Source organism: Protomyctophum bolini (assembly GCF_963924005.1).
Source record: "Protomyctophum bolini genome assembly, chromosome: 9".
In the NCBI taxonomy this organism is placed as follows: Eukaryota; Metazoa; Chordata; class Actinopteri; order Myctophiformes; family Myctophidae; genus Protomyctophum; species Protomyctophum bolini.
The window spans coordinates 21,798,643-21,817,250 of NC_137870.1; the positions used below are offsets into that span (position 1 = coordinate 21,798,643).

The window sequence follows — 18,608 nt, forward strand, 5'->3', positions numbered from 1 at the left end:
ACTTCAAATCTGACAACATTCGACCTCCACAGTGTCTTAAATCTTTGCTCCAGAAGACCCAGCAAATCCAGACCTGATCCAGTCCTGATGGAAACGCAGATCATGTGGCCTAATCTTCAAACTGGTGGGTGACCATGACACTTACACCCAACTAATCTGCCGCGAGCATGAATTAGATTATTTAGATATAGGCCTACTATTTGTCGTCCTACCATAACAACTAGCCTGCCTAAATTTGATTGATTGATTGGACAGAAATGCAAACAACAACGAGTAGATTACACTACAGAATACACTTGGCATAAAAGGATTCAAGTTAACTTGTTTTGAGCTCCTTAGGCTGTAAACAACAACAACAACAACAACAACACATCTTCCAATGATTTAGATACACAAACTTTATTATATAAAAAAATAGGCCTCTATATGTTAGAGTTAGAATCATGTAATTGTAAAAGGGTTTTGAGAGCGTCATCTAAATGCAGGGAACCTGTAACCCGAGACCACGGTCTGTTCAGGGTTTATAGTTCAGGATACCGGTAGTTCAGGAATCAGGACAGAATGATCTCTCATCGTGTTCTGTGGTGCCACCTAGTGGTGAATAATGGCTGTGGAATGGAACCGGGTGATGGCCAAAGATTCAGTCATGGATGTTGAACTATATCCTTTTACTTCAGTCCTTCGTGTTATCATCTGAATATATTTTTTACAATACGTGTTTTAGCAGTCCATTGTTATTACTGGGGAACTATAGGCCACACACACAGCTTGTATCCATCAAATCCATGGCATGCATGGCAGCACAGTGCACCTGTATCTATGGGAGAGAATGTATGCAGGCAGGGCAGACACGTAGGCCTACCAATTCTAGCTAAAATAGGGTCTATTCATTGGCCCTCTCATGTAACACTTACTTACTTACTCCTCTTCGTCCCCAATGGGACATAAGGCTTCAATGAGCGCTCTCCATTTCTTTCGATCCCTGGCAGCATGTTGCGCCTCTCCCCAGGACAGATTCATCTGTTCCAGCTCCTGCGTCACAGTTCTGCGCCAGGTGGTCTTGGGCCTCCCAGGTTTTCTTTTGCCTGGTGGTGTCCATCTTAAGGCCACCTTTGTGATGCAGTCCTGCTCCATCCTCAATACATGTCCTAGCCATCTCAGTCGTCTGTGTGTAATGTCCTTGGTAATGCTCCGGCTCCCTGTTTGTTTGTACAGTTCATTGTTGGATATTTTATTTGGCCAAAAGATCTGACATATACGTCTTAGGCATCTGTTATGGAATACTTCTATTCTCCTTGTGTCTGTCTTGACCACTCTACAGCTCTCAGATCCATACAGCAGAACAGACTTGACTCATGTAACACTACCAGCACACATTGGAAGGGTTTGAACCTATGGTCTGATGTTTTGAACACATAATATGTTTAGCTCTAAAAGCTTAAAACTATCAGCCATCAAATTAAACCTTGCACCTATTGTTCACTCAATTCTGACCTTTACTTTTGATCACAGGATATATTTTCTGTCTGGGCCGACTTGTTGGCATGATAATTTGTTTATAGGAAATACCTGGCAAGAAAGAAGTATGTCACGCTGTTTACATTGACAACAGTAGTCTAGCCGAGCGTACATAAAAAATAAGCACATATTAGGACAGTTTCAATCTTTTACACCTGATTATGTTATTATAAACTAAAGATACATAATAACATTCATAGTTTGTTAAGTAAATTAAATCATGTTTTCACCTTTTTACACCACCCATGGTGCAGGACATACAGACTTTGCTCTGGACTCGATCCAGTGTTTGAAACATTATGATATTAATATGTCAAAAAGACTTTTGATGATTCTAGATGAAAGCAGTCTTTGATGCTGATTAAGGTAAATTAAAAAATATATACCTCCCATTTTCTTAGATGTACATGCCGGCACTGCTGCCACTGTGAGACTGTGGTCCAACTACTGATTTACTGTATCCTATGAAAACAGGATTGTGTGGAACTGGATAGTAGCTGGAAGCGTAGGACAAGGAGGGATTGCCTGTATAAATTGAGGAATGATATGGAGTGGTCGAATGATATGGAGTGGTCTGTTGACTTGAATACAAAGAGTTTCCCGGTGTTGACAGGTTTCCGCCAAAGTTAGAGCTCTGAGTAGAGCGCTGCAGTCGACCCACATTTGTTCCGTTTTGAACCATGTCTGGGTTATAGACTACAGGCGGATTGTTGACTAATCCATCACTTGTCACTGGAGGAACTGGCATGAAAGGGACTAGGTGGTGTCCAACAAAGCTGTTGTTCGGCAGGCCCAAATCTGTCCTCATGCTGGGAACACTTGAAATGGGATGGTATCTCATCAGTGCTGGTTTGTATCCATTCATGTTGGCTGGACGGTATACATCAAATGAACCTTTGTTTAAGGGCACACGGCGGCAGACAAACAACACGGCCGAGGCGAAGAGAACAGCACCGGTCATCCACCCAATGTAGAGAGCATCTCCCAACTCCCTTCGCTGGGCGTCGATGAGCAGAGGATTGTAGAAGTCTCTAATGATGACATGGCCTGTCCAGGACACAGGAATAAACACACAGATAGAGGCCAGGAACTGCATACCACCTGCCACCATTAGGATGATGACCTTCACACGTGCATTTCCCTGAATGCATGATGTGCAGCGCATCCCAAACAGTGCTACTAGGAGCCCTATCCCTGACAGGGCCAGAGAGCAGCACATCAGACCCCTGGCAGCTTGCAGGTCAGCGGGCAGAAACAGCAGGGAGTCGTACACCTTGCACTGCATCCTGATGTTGGCCTGTCTGTAGCAGTTCATCCACAAGCCCTCCCAGCGGGTCTCCATCACGATGATGTTCTCCCCGATGAAAGCTGTCACCTTCCACATCGGCAAGCCAGTGGATGCAGCAGCTCCTATTAGCCCAACCAGGCCAACGCAAATGGCAGCTATCTCCGTAATCCCTTGAACCATTATTGTGCCGTGTATAACTTATATCCAAAGACGTTAGAATCCAAGTTAAAACGGAGGCATCTCAGTGTAAGATCCTTTTAGTGTAAGACCGTATCAGAAATGTTCTCACAATAGTTGTACACAGCAATGAGGGACCCTGTTCTGAACTGGAATAGTGTGTATGGTATGCAAGTGTTTGTTATGGGAGTGATGCTTTGTGATCACCTGGTTAGCTGGGAGCAATGAGGGTAAGGAGGACCACTGCTTATTTAGTGTTTATGGTTTCTGTGGCCATAGGGGCCAAACCTCCAGTATCACAGACATCAGGTCTTTCATTTATGAGTCCTTCATGCTTTTCACAATGACCCCTATCAATATAACATGAAGCTATAAAAAAAAAAAAAAACTGTAAATGTATTAAATGACAATGCAGTACTTGTCGCATTAACAAGCATGAACTGCTGACACACTACTGGCCAATTGTGTTGGAACTTTGTGCATCAACTCTTTCTTTCCAATGTAAATAAATGATACCTACGTACAAGAATAACTGTAGTACTACTCTTCTCCACAAGAGAGCAGAGAGGAACTTGGTGAAGCCAAGCACACACACACACACACACACACACACACACACACACACACACACACACACACACATTGTTACTATGCAGGCTTTCCGAGGTGGAAAGACTGGTGACACGAGGTTACTATGCAAGTGTGTTGCTGTAGTACTCTATCTATCTATCTATCTATCTATCTATCTATCTATCTATCTATCTATCTATCTATCTATCTATCTCTATCTATCTATCTATCTATGGCTTGACAATGAATGGTAGACTGCATCGTTTCATCTGCCAGTGTGAACGCAACATCCTTCAGCATGCACCCGTGATGTCATTTGGCAGCCATCTCTATGGACTTTTTTAAGGTCAAGGGGCAGAAACGAGTGTGAGTTTTAAAATGCACAATTGAAAATATCTTATACATTGCATCACAAAATATTATTGTACTGCCATTTCTGTATACTTAACTAGAAAGACATAAAGTGGATTTTCTCTATTAAACTAATGTGACGTATACAAAATATTTTAGTGAATAGAAATATGTGAGGACAATCACAGGTAAAAGAAAATACATTTTCATTTAACAGTGACAAACTGTTGACTCCGCCAATAAAGGAAAATAGGGCTCTGTTTTTCCTTTTTTTGACGATGGGTTCTCAGATTGGTGAGACAGACAATCAGTTTTGATCCACAGCCCATGTGGCTCATTTATTCAAAGTGACTTGCAAATGATGTCACGTGATCATGCTGGGAGGATTCGTTTTCTGTTTGCACTGAAGCTAAGCCCTATGGCAGTGTTATGGCCTACACCCTACACCTTAAACAAGCAGTCTTTGTTTCATGTTTACATAGACATTTGCTTCAATTGCATCATCTTTTAAGAGCACTCAGACACCAGTAGACCTAGAATAGTAAAAAGAAAAGAACAAAAAATAGCAACATTATGTCTTATCTGACAAATTATTTGTAATATAAACCCGTGGGTGAAAGAAAAAATATCCTATTAAATGTTTGTTTTATTGTCATGCCTTGATATTAAACCATTAATGTGGTATTCACTTTTGTTAGAATATTAATTTGTGTGGGTTAGGAGGACACATCTTGATCTTAAACAATGGACTTCCCAGTATCAATTTGAGCAATTTATTGCAGTGGAGATAGACAGGGAAAAGGGATTATATCAAAAGATTACAGTACCTTGGCTACATGGGAACTGAAACCAAGACGATGCAGTTGGTTGGTGTCTGGGGAACTGTATTATAATAATATAATAACTAAAAGAAAACTTGCTGAAATTTGCTTCCTGATGATAAAGTATTCTGATGTGAATTGTGTCTGAAACAGATCATTTTGGGTACACAGTGTAGCAAATATCTGTTACAAATAGAAATTCAACAATGAACGCAAGTACTTTGTACTTTATACATAAATGTGCAGTATATTCAGTCACTGCTATGGACCACTGCCATCCCTAACAGGTGACAAAAACCACATGAAATGTTACAATAAACACAAAAGTAAAATGTGTATTTAGCCTTTCACTAGGCTCCAAAACAATTATAATCATAATGCAGCCAAAGATTCCCACTAGTGCTCTTCAACAAAAATTAACAAAGTACATTCATAAGCATAGAAAACAAATCTTTATATCCTACATTAACTCTGTCTTGTAAATCAAGTCATTGAACTTAAAGACGCTTTTTCAAAATGTTTCATCTCTATACTGAAATGCCTGTTTTGACTTTTGAAATGTACACAGTCCAGTCTTACAAAAAATGTCTTAAAGTTCCTTGTATTCCGTTTGAGCATAACCGAGCTGATCATTACCTCAGTAAGTCCTTAGTGCTCAGAGAATGGCCACAGCGCTGCGTACAGAGGGGTATCTGGAGTGGTGGCTGTAGTGGCTGTAGTTGTAGCTCTGGTTGGAAGGATGTCTGGAGAGAAGAGGCTGGGGCTGTGGCTGGGGAGGCATCACCAGCTGCTGGGGATGAAGGGGATGCTGGGGATAATGGGGATGTTGCGGATAGGCCATATACTGGGAGTTCCTGGAGTACATATACCTGTCTGAGGCCTTGTCCTCACCCTGCAAATTGCAGCAGGTAAACATGCAACCTCCAGCGAACAGGAAAGCAGAGGCCACCCAACCGATGTAGAGAGCCTCTCCCAGCTCCCTCCGTTGGGCGTCAATCAGCAGGGGGTTGTAGAAGTCCCTGATAATGACATGGCCTGTCCAGGACACTGGGATAATGACACAGATGCAAGCCATGATGATCATGCTCCCGGCAATGACGAGGACTATGCGCTTGGCCTTGTCGTTATTTTGGATGCAGGAGGTGCACTGCATCCCCATCATACTGATCATCAGACCCAGTCCGGCCAGTGCCAGAGAGCAGCACATTAGACCCCTGGCACACTGCAGGTCAGAGGACAGGGCCAGGAGAGAGTCGTACACCTTGCACTGCATCCTGATATCTGCTTGTCTAAAACAGTTCATCCAAAGCCCTTCGTAGCGGGTCTCAAACACAATGATGTTCTCCCCGATGAAAGCTGTGACACGCCACATTGGCATCCCAGTGCTTGCAGCAGCTCCAATTAGTCCAATCAAGGTCAGTAAAAGAGCGATTACCTCCAGTGTTGAGTTAGCCATCGTCTTTTTCCTCTTATTGCTCCAGGTTCAGAGACACAGTGGTATCTGAATGGTGACTGCTCAGAGGGGGAAGCAGGTTCACTCTATGCATCCCAGTGGAAGAGGCACTGTTGTTGTATGCACCTGTATTTGCCTCCTCCCTGAGGAAGAAACACCATAATGGGAGGGTGGGAACTCTGACCTGTTGCTATGAAACAGAACCCTCCAGGACTCTTCTTTCCCTTTGTGCACCTACCATGTGAGCTATAGTAAGCTGCCACTTTGTTTATTCAAAGGTCTCAAATTACACTCCTAGATTGTGTACAATGAGCACACTAATATATTAGATTATCGTACTATTTACACATCAACTAGACTTGAGACGATTTTAGTCATTATTCATTGTAAGGTTAGATATAACTGGAAAAAATATAAGGTTAGGCAACAAGACTAAAAGGTATATTTCACTTTCCATGTGGTCGTTGTATTGTCTACTCAGGCTTATGTGAACACCCCAGACAGTTTTTAAGTTGCTCCATTCAGTATTTAGATATCTGATATTCGTTTTAGCTGCCTCGCCCCATTCCTATACAAACCCATTGTAATTTAAAACTTAATTTTAACCATGATAGATTCATCGAAAATACCTGTCCTTTTTTCTGGTGACTGTCCTTCTAATAGCCTACATGAGGGGTCCGTCTTTTTTCATTTACTGTTTTCAGTTATTTTTTATAATTATTTTTGATTTGTTTAGTCTCCTCCGGAGACTCCTCCTCCTCGTTCTTTTCAAAAAACAGTATTCATAAATTAAAACAGTAAATGAAAAAACACGGCCCCCTCACGTATTAATAGGACAATATCAGTAGAAAGAAAAAAGAACAGGTGTTTTCAATTAATCTATCATGGTTAAAATGGAGTACTGACTGTACTCTCATCGCACCGTGCCAGGGACCCCCATAAGAGAAAACGTACACATTTAGACGTCTACATTTAGACGTACACATTTAGACGTCTACATTTAGACGTCTACATTTATGATGAAAAATGATGAAAAACGGCGTGCCATAGTATGCCGTACGATATGGGCTATAGCCCACGTTCCAAAATGATGAGAAACGAGGCTAACTTTTTTGACCGTGACCGTGGGCATTGGGTACTGCTTTATCGATATATTTACACAGATGAGAGTGAATCCATACGGATAGTGTGCAGGACTGCAGGTCAACATTAGCCTCACGCAGCGATGGGGCAATATGCATCGCAAAGGCAGATGAAGGCTGGCTACGTGCGGCAGGAGGCTAGATAAACATTTGAGTTGGACCTGAACAAGAGTGTACAAGAGTGTACAACATCCTGTATGAGGGAATACCTAGGGTGAGCCAGAAAATAGCAGCCAGGAGAATAGCTGGATACTGCCAAAGACATCAATAACTACCAGCCAGCAAATTGGTGCTCTGGGAACCAACACATGGGCAATTGGGCATCAATCAAGAGGACGTCCCAGTCCCACATTGACATACCGGTACATGTACACAAGAAAGACGCAGGAGTGCTAAGTACCAACAAACTGGCCAGATATATGGAGAACCAGAATGACTGGAAGTGACGATGGAGGGCTCGTCTGAGGACGACCTAGAGAGGACAGGGAAGAAAACCCACCTTTTCCTTTAGCTTGTTATAGTGCCACCAGCAGGTTGATTTTTGCAAAAGATATTTTTGGAACAAAATGCCTCAAATCATGAATGCAGTATCCAATTGCCGTGAAAGGCATAACACGATTCACATTGTCCTATTATAGCATGACCAGGAGGCCACAATAACCAACCAGCCCTGAAGACCTGTGCTCAGAAGAGTTACATAATAGTATTTGTTTATAAGGGAACACTAAAAGGACTGCAGGTTGCTTCCTAGCACCAGAGGATATTTTGGAATGCAACACACTGTCAGAAACGGTATAGGCCTATTCATTAATTGTAAAATACATAAATAAATTTGGTAAATTTTCAGTGCTTACGTCCAGGGCCGTCATTTGGGGTGACGCGATGCGGGGCGAATACGTTGGTCAGACATAACCCATCCCACATCCCTTCTTAGAGAACCTCGCTTCTTACATCTGACAAAAGCTGAGACTTGTGCACATGAACACAAACATACACACACTTGTGTTGTGTTCTTCAAACATGTTAACCACTTTAGCCTTATACTGTATCTCGTATGAATAGCAGATCTACAAGCTCACAATGCATCACATGGAAGATTGGCCATTTCTGCCAGGACGGTTATACAATAGCTTGTAAGATGGCCAACACAAATTGTGCATCTACGCAACATCAACATAACAGGTCAACACTCAACATACTTGTGATTCACAGGTAAATAATGAGGTAATAGAATAATAAATGTAATTGCCGACTCAACAGTTCCCAGGATTCAGAGAGCTGGGATATATAGAGGGTACTGCTGCTTCCCAGTAAACACCATGTGCTGGGAAGCATATGCATATATTCCACAGAAGCATAGCATACTCAGGGCTAGTTCTATCTCACATGGCCAGTCAATCTAAGATTTGACCCAAAAGAAATTGCAATAATAATAAAACATTAAAATGGATTATTATATAAACTTTGGATCATGGTAAATTCAGGGGTTGAACGTTGGGGTACCATTGAAAACCTATATAAGGCAACATTTTCAAATTTGAATAATGCTTTAAGTAGCATGTGACAAACTAATCTTCACAAATGTGATGAGGTCATCACATTTGGGCTATGGCCGTTTTTTTGTGCAAAACTAATGCTTGGAATGGGTTCAGAATCATGAATAACCCTAGTTTGATGTCCCATTGTACTTAAAGCATAATTAAAATGTGAAATCTTTGCCTTACATAGGTTTTCAATGGTACCCCAACGTTCAACGACTGAATTACCATGATCAAAAATGTATATAATAATACATTTTTAATGTATTGTTATTTGGATGACCCTAAGGATCATAAAAAACCTTGAACGATTACTATTGCAATTTATTTGGGGTCACGTCCCTTTTTAGCTTCTATTGACTGGCCTACTAGGCCAACTCCCCTTCCACATCATGCATGTAATGTGTGTGTCAATATTGCCATCAGTGTTGTATGAGTCTATCATGTCTGTGCTCCTTGTTGGGCCATGACTATAGATGAGTCATCTTCCGTAGGAGGAAGTAAGTTTAAACCTTCCCTAAAATACCCTGATCGCCGCTCCCTCCTTGCAATCAGAACTGCATGCATACCGTCTCTTTTCTGCCACAGTATAAAAACTCAGCCCCATTCATCTTTCCTTGTAACCACTTTAGGTTCAGGTTTAACAAGGCAGTATAACTAATGCTAGTGTATTGTAGTATAATGCTAGTTGCTGCTACCAACATCTCATTTATATACCGCTCAGACATTTGTTTTATATTCATCCCCTGCCTCCCAATTAGTATGACTTCTAAGTGGGATCCTCTAGCTGTAATACACATAACATTTGATCACTTATCCCCATATTGCACCAGTGGCAGCCATGCTTCTACTAATTCAAACCATAGGACACTCTGTTTTTATGAAGAATTAACAGAGCAGCATAAGCAGAGATGTTGGTTACGTTTAGTGTAATATTTATGTCTGCCACTAAGACATAATACATTTGATCTAAGGTTATTCCAAATCATGACTTATACCTTGTCCTGGTCATATTTACTCCTCGTTAGTGTATTTTGGGTTTCATAAGACTTGTTTGAGCACATCATTTTCTTTATTTCCTCACAATACTTTACTGATATTAGTCGAAGCCTTTTCATCCTGAAATAATCTTTGAAGTTTGCTTCAAGATAGATTTTGCATGGTTGGGGACTGCTCAAACCAGTCCTATATTCTGGAACCAAATTAATGTTGCTCCCAAGTTGCAGATAGAACAATGCTGCAAGTTAAATTCAGATTGAAGTTGTATTTTAGTACACTTTTTTTTTTTTTTTTACAAGTTGGATAGTCAAGATACCTACATCTTTCTACAACGCAAAGCCTGCATCCTGACATGTACAAAAAGGCAAAAGCCTAGTCATGACATGTACAAAAAAAAAGGAGAAAAAAAAACTACTACCGGTGCCAAACAAGAGCTAGTTTGTTACGCCAAAACGTTTCCATATTCTGTTCTGTGTGTTTAACAAGATTATCTTTTAGCCCAGGAAGTGGATCAACAGTTCAACACTTTATAAATATGTCTGAAATAGAAACAAGATCACAATATAGGCCTCCAAGTCTAGAAAGGTGGAATTGAAATATTATTTTTATCCAGTCTACTATATCTCACTTGGGACACCATAATAGTATAGGGGATTTGTTAAACCCCCTTTTAAAGTGGGCAGCTGTAGTTTCTGGAGTTTAAGTCTGGCATGTTTTTTCCTAGTTTTAACACTAGCATTGTTCTATTTCTCAGTCCACTTTTCGTTTCGTTTAGCGACTTGGGTTAATGCCACATGTAAGGTCCAGACCGTGAGGCTCTGGATAGCATCTGCTAAATGTTTAAATTATAGGGTACGTAAAATGACGCAGTAGCACTGGATTTGCTTTCAGTGGAACCAGTAAAACCAAGTCTCGTTTTACTGGTCCAGCTGCATTTGTGACAAAGGGAGACAATACAAATGTTTTGACATCATAGGGAAACAAGATAGCACTTTATTTCACCTCACATTTGACCTAATATTCAGTCTATTCAGTGCTGTGGAAAAGTACACATGTTTGTTCTCTACAATGATAGCGAGATCTCAATATAAAATCTGAATAAAGCCTAGTGCATTTGATTATCATTATTCTAAGTACATTCAAAGCAATAATAAAAACACTGTTTCTCTCATCTCATGCAATTTAACAATAACTAATAACCATCATTTAAAATAAAAGCTTTTCTGAATTTAACAAAATGAATTCAGAAGCACCCCCCCCCCCCCCCATACATGCCACACAGTTGGCAAGAAATTACAGCTTGGGGGAACAAAAAAAATGCACTTGGGACAGTGAAAGTCCAAAACTGTCCGATTTCAATTTCCCCTACTGGAACTGGTTGGGTGTGTAAATTACAGATCCCTGAGGGGGTGCAGAGTAGGCAGGCTGGTAGGTGTAAGCAGGCTGGTATGTGTATGGTTGGTATCCATATGCAGGTTGACCATATGCAGGTTGATAGAGATTTGCTCCTGGGACATTTGCTCCAACAATCCTTTCATCTTTCTCCTGGGTGTGAGGAGCATGGCGGCACAACAAGATCACCCCAGCTGTGAAAAGCAAAGCTGAGGTACACCAGCCGATGTAGAGGGCCTCTCCCAGCTCCCTGCGCTGGGCGTCGATCAGCAAGGGGTTGTAGAAGTCCCTGATGATGACATGACCCGTCCAGGAGACCGGGATCATTGTGGTGATACAGGCCAGGAGCCACAGGCAGCCGCCGGCCACCAGCACCACATGCTTGGTTTTAGCTCGATGGTCCACCACCTTTGTGCATTTCATTCCCACCGCAGAGGTAATGAGGGCAAAGACGGAGATGGCTACAGAGGCGCACATAAGACCCCTGGCAGCTTGCAGGTCAGCGGGCAGAAACAGAAGTGAGTCGTACACCTTGCACTGCATCCTGATGTTGGCCTGTCTGTAGCAGTTCATCCATAAGCCCTCCCAGCGGGTCTCCATCACAATGATGTTCTCCTCGATGAAGGCCGTCACCTTCCACATTGGCAGCCCTGTCACAGCTGCCACTCCAATAAGTCCAATGAAGCCAATAACCAAAGCAATCAATTCACAGCAGATGGCCTCCTTACGGTTTCTCTTTTCGATTTTCTTCTTTTCCTCATACACAGAGTCGGCGTAAGTATCGGCTGCTTTGTCATCATAGTAAGAGGCTGCATACGTTAGAGGTGGTTTACCATCATAGCCACTGTAGGCTGTGTAAGAAGCCATTGTGGCTTACAGATTTGAGAGCCAAAGATAAAGCCCCGTCTGTCTTGCCGCACCTGATGAAGCAAATGAGGAAACCGACAAAGTCAGGAATTTATACACTCTTGAAACTATGCTAATGTCATGCAGCCATACTGGTTAATCTGCATTGCATGCACCAAGATGCTTGGCACACCTAGTATAGTGTTGTTGTTCATGAAAACATATAGACTAGTATGGTGTCGTGGTCAAGAACAGCTTAAAGTTGAAAGTCTAATTATATAATAATTATAGTCTCATTTATAAAAAGAAAGCATTTCTGCCATTGGTCGGGAAATATTTAGGCACCAAATGTTTGGATCATTAATACAACTTCACCAGAAGTTTTGTTAAAAAAATATATATGTCTCTTAATTCCTGTCTCCTAAAAACATTGAGAGCTACTTTTGACAGTTTATAATTGGCATTTCTTCTCTTTTGAGCATTTAATGAGATTGGTCAGTGATTCGCCAACAACATTTTGTATCAGATACTTGAATTTCTTGTTCCTCGCACAGAAAGTGACCCAGGGATCGCCAGTGTCAAAATGTCCCCTGGCTTACATGTAAATGGAGCTGGTAAAAGGTGTGGAGCAAAGCAACCCGAGTGGGATTGGTTTCAATGAAATAAAACACTGCCAGGCTACCAGCCGTTCTCACCTCATTAATGAAACTCTTGAGTTTGCTTGTCCTAAAAAATAACCCATTATATATTCTAGGCAGGTTGCATTTTCCATATATGCCTACAGTACTTGTATGTAGCCTATAACTATAACCCTAGTATATACTATATAGACATACATACTGTGTACAGTAGGCTATATGAAACATGAACAATATGCCATTATGTGTGGATTATTTTTGCGGCTTTGGATACCTGCTTTAGCAAAGTATTTTTAAAGACAGAATTAATATTTTATTGGCTTGGATTCTGGACTTTTAGTTAAATGGATATGCTCTGAAAAATAATATTTAAAATGGCGGTATAATATTAATGTCACAAAATGTCAAGAATAAACCTGCACACCCAATGTGTGCAGCACCAATGTAATTTAATGACAATCATTCTAGCCAAGTCTTTTGACCGTGGCAACATCTGAACGAGCCTTGGCTCGAAACGTCATTATAAATTACATTGAGCCGATGAATGTGACAGATGAGATGGAGTGTGACAGTATGACCACACCGTCACTGTCCATGTTTTGTTCATTAGTGCACTTTGGGTGGTATGGAGAAAAACGGCAAACTACAAACTAGTTATTTAAGAAAACCATAACAAACAAATCACAATAATTTCTCTCACCGTAGCTCTGCTGCTCTGGGAGTCTGGATCCAAAAACAATCTAAAAGAGGTTCAGGTCTTTAAATAGGTTTGCCAGGAAACACCTGCAACCACTGATTGGGGCCAAATTGGGCCAAACCATCTCCTTATCTGTGGACAAGCTTGTTGTGTCAAAGAGGGACACTATTGAAAATCAAAGTTCAAAATCCGAGAAGAAGCCGAAATGAAGTGAAATGTACACAATGAATTGGGTGCCGGTGTATTTTCTACTGAACAGAAGTGAAATGTTGTAGAATAGATCACCTATTATTTGGTCTGTCTGGTACTTTATGTGTCTATGGGGCATGTACTTTTTAAATAACCATAACTTGCTCAATTTTCAACTGATTTTCAAACAGTTTGTTATAAACGTCAGTCGTCAGAGACGTCCGCATACTTATATGCTTTTATAGGACGTTCATATAACGCCTGAGGGCGAGAAGCGACCTCGCCCTAAAGGGCACGCATTGTTGACGGCAGACTGCTGGGCAAGCGCTGGAGCTTTGGCATGGGGGTCAGATCAACATGGAATGAATTTTGTACTGGCCATATAAGAAGCATGTCTTGAGTGTACAGGGTTTGATGAGTTCAGATCAACATATGGAATGTCAGAACAGGTCAGCTCCATACAGTATTATGGAGATGTAAGGGTGGTAGGGGGGACATTATCTTGAGTGTAAAGGGTTTGATGAGGGCCCAGGTAGCGCTGGGCCTTAATTTTCGGGCCTGTTGAGAACTCTAGTTTTCGCCGGGCGCGGCTGCACTAATAACTTTGGGGCAGGCCCGTCTAGAGATTGAGGTTTGAGGTCAAATGTAGAGTTGCTGGCCAATATTGATGACATCATTGATGACATATGGGCTCAGGGGTAGAGTGGCTGGATTGTAACCGCAAGGTTGCCTGTTCGAACCCGGGCTCCCCCAGAGTTAGTATCAAAGTGTCCTTGAGCAAGACACTGAACCCCAAATTGCTCCTGATGTGCTGGTTGGTGCCTTGCATGGTTTCCACCGCCATCGGTGTATGAATGGGTGAATTGATGCACAATCTATATAAAGCACCTTGGATAAAGGTGCTATATAAATGCACCATTTACCATTTACATCAGGGATCTCCATATATGGGCTTAATGCGACATTCCATAATTATGTTATTAATAAATAACATGAAGCCGATAAGCATCCTGAATCATAGCAGAAAGACTGTCCCTAATTTCAAGATCTCAAAGCCACATATATGTTCAGGAACTGAACAACCCTATGTCTATATGTTCAGGAACTGAACAACCCTATGTCTATATGTTCAGGAACTGAACATTGTCAAAACAAATGGTGTTTTGACCACCATGTACACCAATCAATCTCTAACAAAAATGCATGCAATGTGTGTTGCTTGTAGTTCTGCTACTGAATGTTTTAGTTTTCCTAATATGGCATGCCCAGAATAGGGACTATAGTTTCATGCGGTTAAGAACAGTTTATATTCTCTGGCAGTTGAATCATTTCTTACTAAAATAGTAAGAATTTGAAATAGATTAAATGTTTGAATTATAAATTATTTAGAACAGCAATTATTATTAACAATAACTGCTGCCGGACTATGAAAGTATTAAGACAAAGAACTACAACAAATTGCAGTAGCAAGGACAGATTAAACTTTAATGACCATACAAATCAAACAACAAAAAAGGGCATGATGTGTGTTCTAATATCAGACTGCACATGTCCCCCAACATATCAGACAGTGATATGTTCAATTAATTGCGCAGCTCCTCATACATACTGAGTCTGTTTGTAAGAGCTAGAGGGTACCCTGTCTAATGCCACTGTGTCATCTTTCAATACATCAGTGTAGGGTTGTTTATCCTTCAACCTACGAGAGGCGTAGCAGTACACATGGATGATCCCAGTGGTGAGTAACAACACAGCAGTAGCCCAGCCTATGTAGAGGGCCTCCCCTAATTCCCGTTTCTGTGGGTCTTGCAGCTGGGGGTCATGAAAGTCATTGATGATATTATAGGCTGTCCAGGAGACAGGGACGAGCGTGATCAGACAGGACAATAGGTACAAGCACCCCCCAGTCACCAAAGTGATGCTCTTAGCCTTCACGTTGTTTCGGCAGCAGTTGGTAACTCTCATCCCGCATCCTGTGATGAGCAAAGCAACGAAGGTGAGGGCAACGGACAGACACGTCAGCCCCCGGGACGCCTGGATGTCAGCAGGCAGAATGAGCAGTGAATCATACACCTTGCACTGCATCCTGATGTTCGCCTGCCGGTAGCAGTTCATCCACAAGCCCTCCCACAGTGTCTCCATGATAATGAGATTGGCTCCGATGAAAGCTGTTACCCGCCACATGGGTAGGGCGGTGATGGTAACTGTGCCAAACAGGCTGATGAAGCCCAGAACCAAGGCTAGGACTTCCAGTTTTGCTCTCATTGTTCAAAATGAATGTCTCTCTTAACTCCCTGGAGAAACAAATGAAGGACTCTGGACATAACACTGACGTTCTTCTTTCTTTATAGTTAAGATAGGATCGCCATGTATGCTATGCCATCCTACTGGTTAAGTTCACTGATCTAACCAACTGATCCTTCCAGGATCTCAAAATAATACTTTCATGTGATGTCATGTCCCACACAGTCACACACAGCTGAAACTATTTTTCTGTAGTTGAATGCTGTTTGCCACGCACAGTTTGCACACTGATACCCACTAATACTGTCTATAATTATTATCCAGCCTTTTTTTATGCTAGAGCTGTGGTCATTAGTTTGAGGTGTGTTATCATCTGGAGAGGAGTTTGTGATTGATAGCATATCATTTTCATTTGCTGGCAGTGTGATCACGAGGCCCATTAGCCACAAGGAAGTCCGCACACTGTTCTACAGCTCCCAGAATAATTTATTTTAAGTAATAGGACAACGTTTCGACGCACAACAGGTCTTCCTCAGGTATGGGTACACAAACAAAATAGGCGTGTTAAATACAAAAGCATAGGGCCGTGTTGTCAATGAACAGGCCATTTGCAATGAAGATCATTTCCCTCTTCCCTCTGGACTATTCATAAAGGGAGGGAAACAGGTAAACAGACAGATATCTCCATATGGGCACAAAACACAGACAGACAAAGCTCCCAACATCATGACTCAGACATAATCGGTCGGATCGGTGGTGCTTAGGTGTGAGGGCCTTATTGCAGCCCGAAACTCTAATAAATAAGCTCTATCTATACCTAAGAGATAAATTATTTGTTTATGTGAACTCATGAAGTAAAGGCTGCTTTCAAAACTTGACTTTAGTAAGTACAAAGTATTGACATCAAAATACTGTATATTTACAGTACTACAGTAAATGTAATAAACCAAGTACTAAAATGTTTTGATATGTCAAACATTTTCAAAAATAGTTGATCTACAAGCTCACAACATGTGATGCTTTTTTTCAAATAGTCTTAGCAAAGACCTTCAAATCTCTTCTAAATCAGTTTAGAAAGTAGGCACAGTAGTGCCATCACCAAAATAAAATAGTGGTTAATGTATTTTTATTTTATTATGAATAATAATCTAAATCTCTAAGGTAACCAACCTAATAGTATAGTGTATATACTACTAGAGTGATAGTATGTATAAAGCATCAACAATTGGTAAAGCATCAACAATAGGTTCCCGTATTGATTCAGCATAAAGAACATCCTTTTATTTTCTTTGTTATGATGAAAGAAAATGTTGGTTGAGACAAAAGAAGCGTTTCAAAATGTTGGGGATAACCCGGCTACTGGAAGAGGCACGACTTTCTTGAGAGTTAAAAATATTCACATACTTAAAGGTAAAGGTAATACACAGGGTATCATTTGACTTTAACAAATAGCAAGAGAGAGTCAGGGTAGAGATCAAAAGGAGAGAGAAAGAACCAGAGAAGATAGAATGCAGGAACAGAAACTAGGAAGCCAGTTGAACAGGTTTGGTGAGTGACAGACTTTATCGCCATAGCTGCTTCAAACGTAAACAGATACAGTACACCACTTCCTGTGTTGAGTTGAGAAAACCATTTTACATTCAGTGTCTGTTAACAGCCACCATAGTGTATCTATTTATTCAATCATTTACATACCTGCTAGGCCATCACTGCCTGATGCTGATTTAACTCTGAGTGTACAAATGTAACCAAAATGGTTACAGTTCAAATGGATAAACTGGCACTGAGGATTACTGTGTAGGAATTAAACCAAACTGAAACAAAGTTTCTCACGTGGCTAAATTGTTAAAAAAAAGTGCTTATGGCCAAACTTATTCTGAGAATGAACTTCTAAAACGTGACCTTTTGTGCTTCCAGTAAAATGAGATAAAAATTCGGTTATTGGTGTGTGGGATTTGTTTGAATGTGGAGTTTGGAGAATATAGACATTGTGTGCCACCTGCTGTACGTGACTGCAATTACAAATACTTGGTCTCAGTTATACTGAGAGTACATTTTAGTACATTTTCTTTCCATTCTCGCTATACATGCAGACTTAATCTTATCCCTTGGCTTTGTCTCTGTGTGAATACATACTGAAATTCATAAGGTATTAACATCCAGCTCCAGACCATGGGTAGCGGAGTCAGTAGAGCTCTCGCCTTTGGACCACAAGTTCATGGGTTCGATCCCAGCAATCCATCTCCCAGGGGTCTAGCGCATTGTGTTACCTTCCATCCTACTTCCCCTAGTCAGTTTATTGCCTTGAAAGAGTAGCTTCTAATATACCGGTAGCGTATAATAAGAACAATGTACCAAGGTTCTTTAACATTCTTTATTTTTTATTTACATTTCTATAAAGCTTACACAAAAGGTTTGTTTCTGTTCTAGTCCGCCTGCCTCCTTTCCTCCCAGAAGTAAATTTGCTCATTTCTGCCCTTCATCAGATAAAAGGGAAGAGAACGCTCTGAGTCATGCCCATGCCACCTTATCTTGGGTAAGATATGAGTCTGAAGATCTTCTGACAGTATAACACTGGCCCCAGTGGCGGAAGGTTCTTATAACGCCACTGACTGGCCCACTTTATCACTCTGTCAGTCAATACAGGGGGCTCGGTGCAGCAGATCTACAGTACAATGGGAATTACCTTTCCCCTAAGGCTCAAGGCCCTTTGTGGTGGGTTTGATGATTGACAAGGGAGTAATG

At 41.2% G+C, this 18,608-nt stretch overlaps 4 protein-coding genes across 4 annotated transcripts; all 4 read right to left on the bottom strand.

Moving 5' to 3' along the window:
* Positions 1-1,646: 1,646 nt before the first annotated feature.
* Positions 1,647-3,079, bottom strand: LOC308321345 (claudin-8-like). The gene has a single exon (XM_080772190.1). The coding sequence runs from the start codon at positions 2,984-2,986 to the stop codon at positions 1,916-1,918; it is 1,071 nt and encodes a 356-aa protein (XP_080628316.1). The 5' UTR covers positions 2,987-3,079; the 3' UTR covers positions 1,647-1,915.
* Positions 3,080-4,588: 1,509 nt separating this feature from the next.
* cldn8.1 (claudin 8.1) lies at positions 4,589-6,252 on the bottom strand. Its single transcript, XM_080772191.1, has one exon. The coding sequence runs from the start codon at positions 6,179-6,181 to the stop codon at positions 5,381-5,383; it is 801 nt and encodes a 266-aa protein (XP_080628317.1). The 5' UTR covers positions 6,182-6,252; the 3' UTR covers positions 4,589-5,380.
* A 4,913-nt stretch (positions 6,253-11,165) lies between these two features.
* On the bottom strand, positions 11,166-12,168 carry LOC308321723 (claudin-8-like). The gene has a single exon (XM_080772801.1). It carries the CDS (start codon positions 12,114-12,116, stop codon positions 11,223-11,225), a length of 894 nt encoding a protein of 297 aa, XP_080628927.1. The 5' UTR covers positions 12,117-12,168; the 3' UTR covers positions 11,166-11,222.
* A 2,909-nt stretch (positions 12,169-15,077) lies between these two features.
* Positions 15,078-15,918, bottom strand: LOC308321724 (claudin-17-like). Its single transcript, XM_080772802.1, has one exon. It carries the CDS (start codon positions 15,882-15,884, stop codon positions 15,219-15,221), a length of 666 nt encoding a protein of 221 aa, XP_080628928.1. The 5' UTR covers positions 15,885-15,918; the 3' UTR covers positions 15,078-15,218.
* Between the last annotated feature and the right edge of the window lie 2,690 nt (positions 15,919-18,608).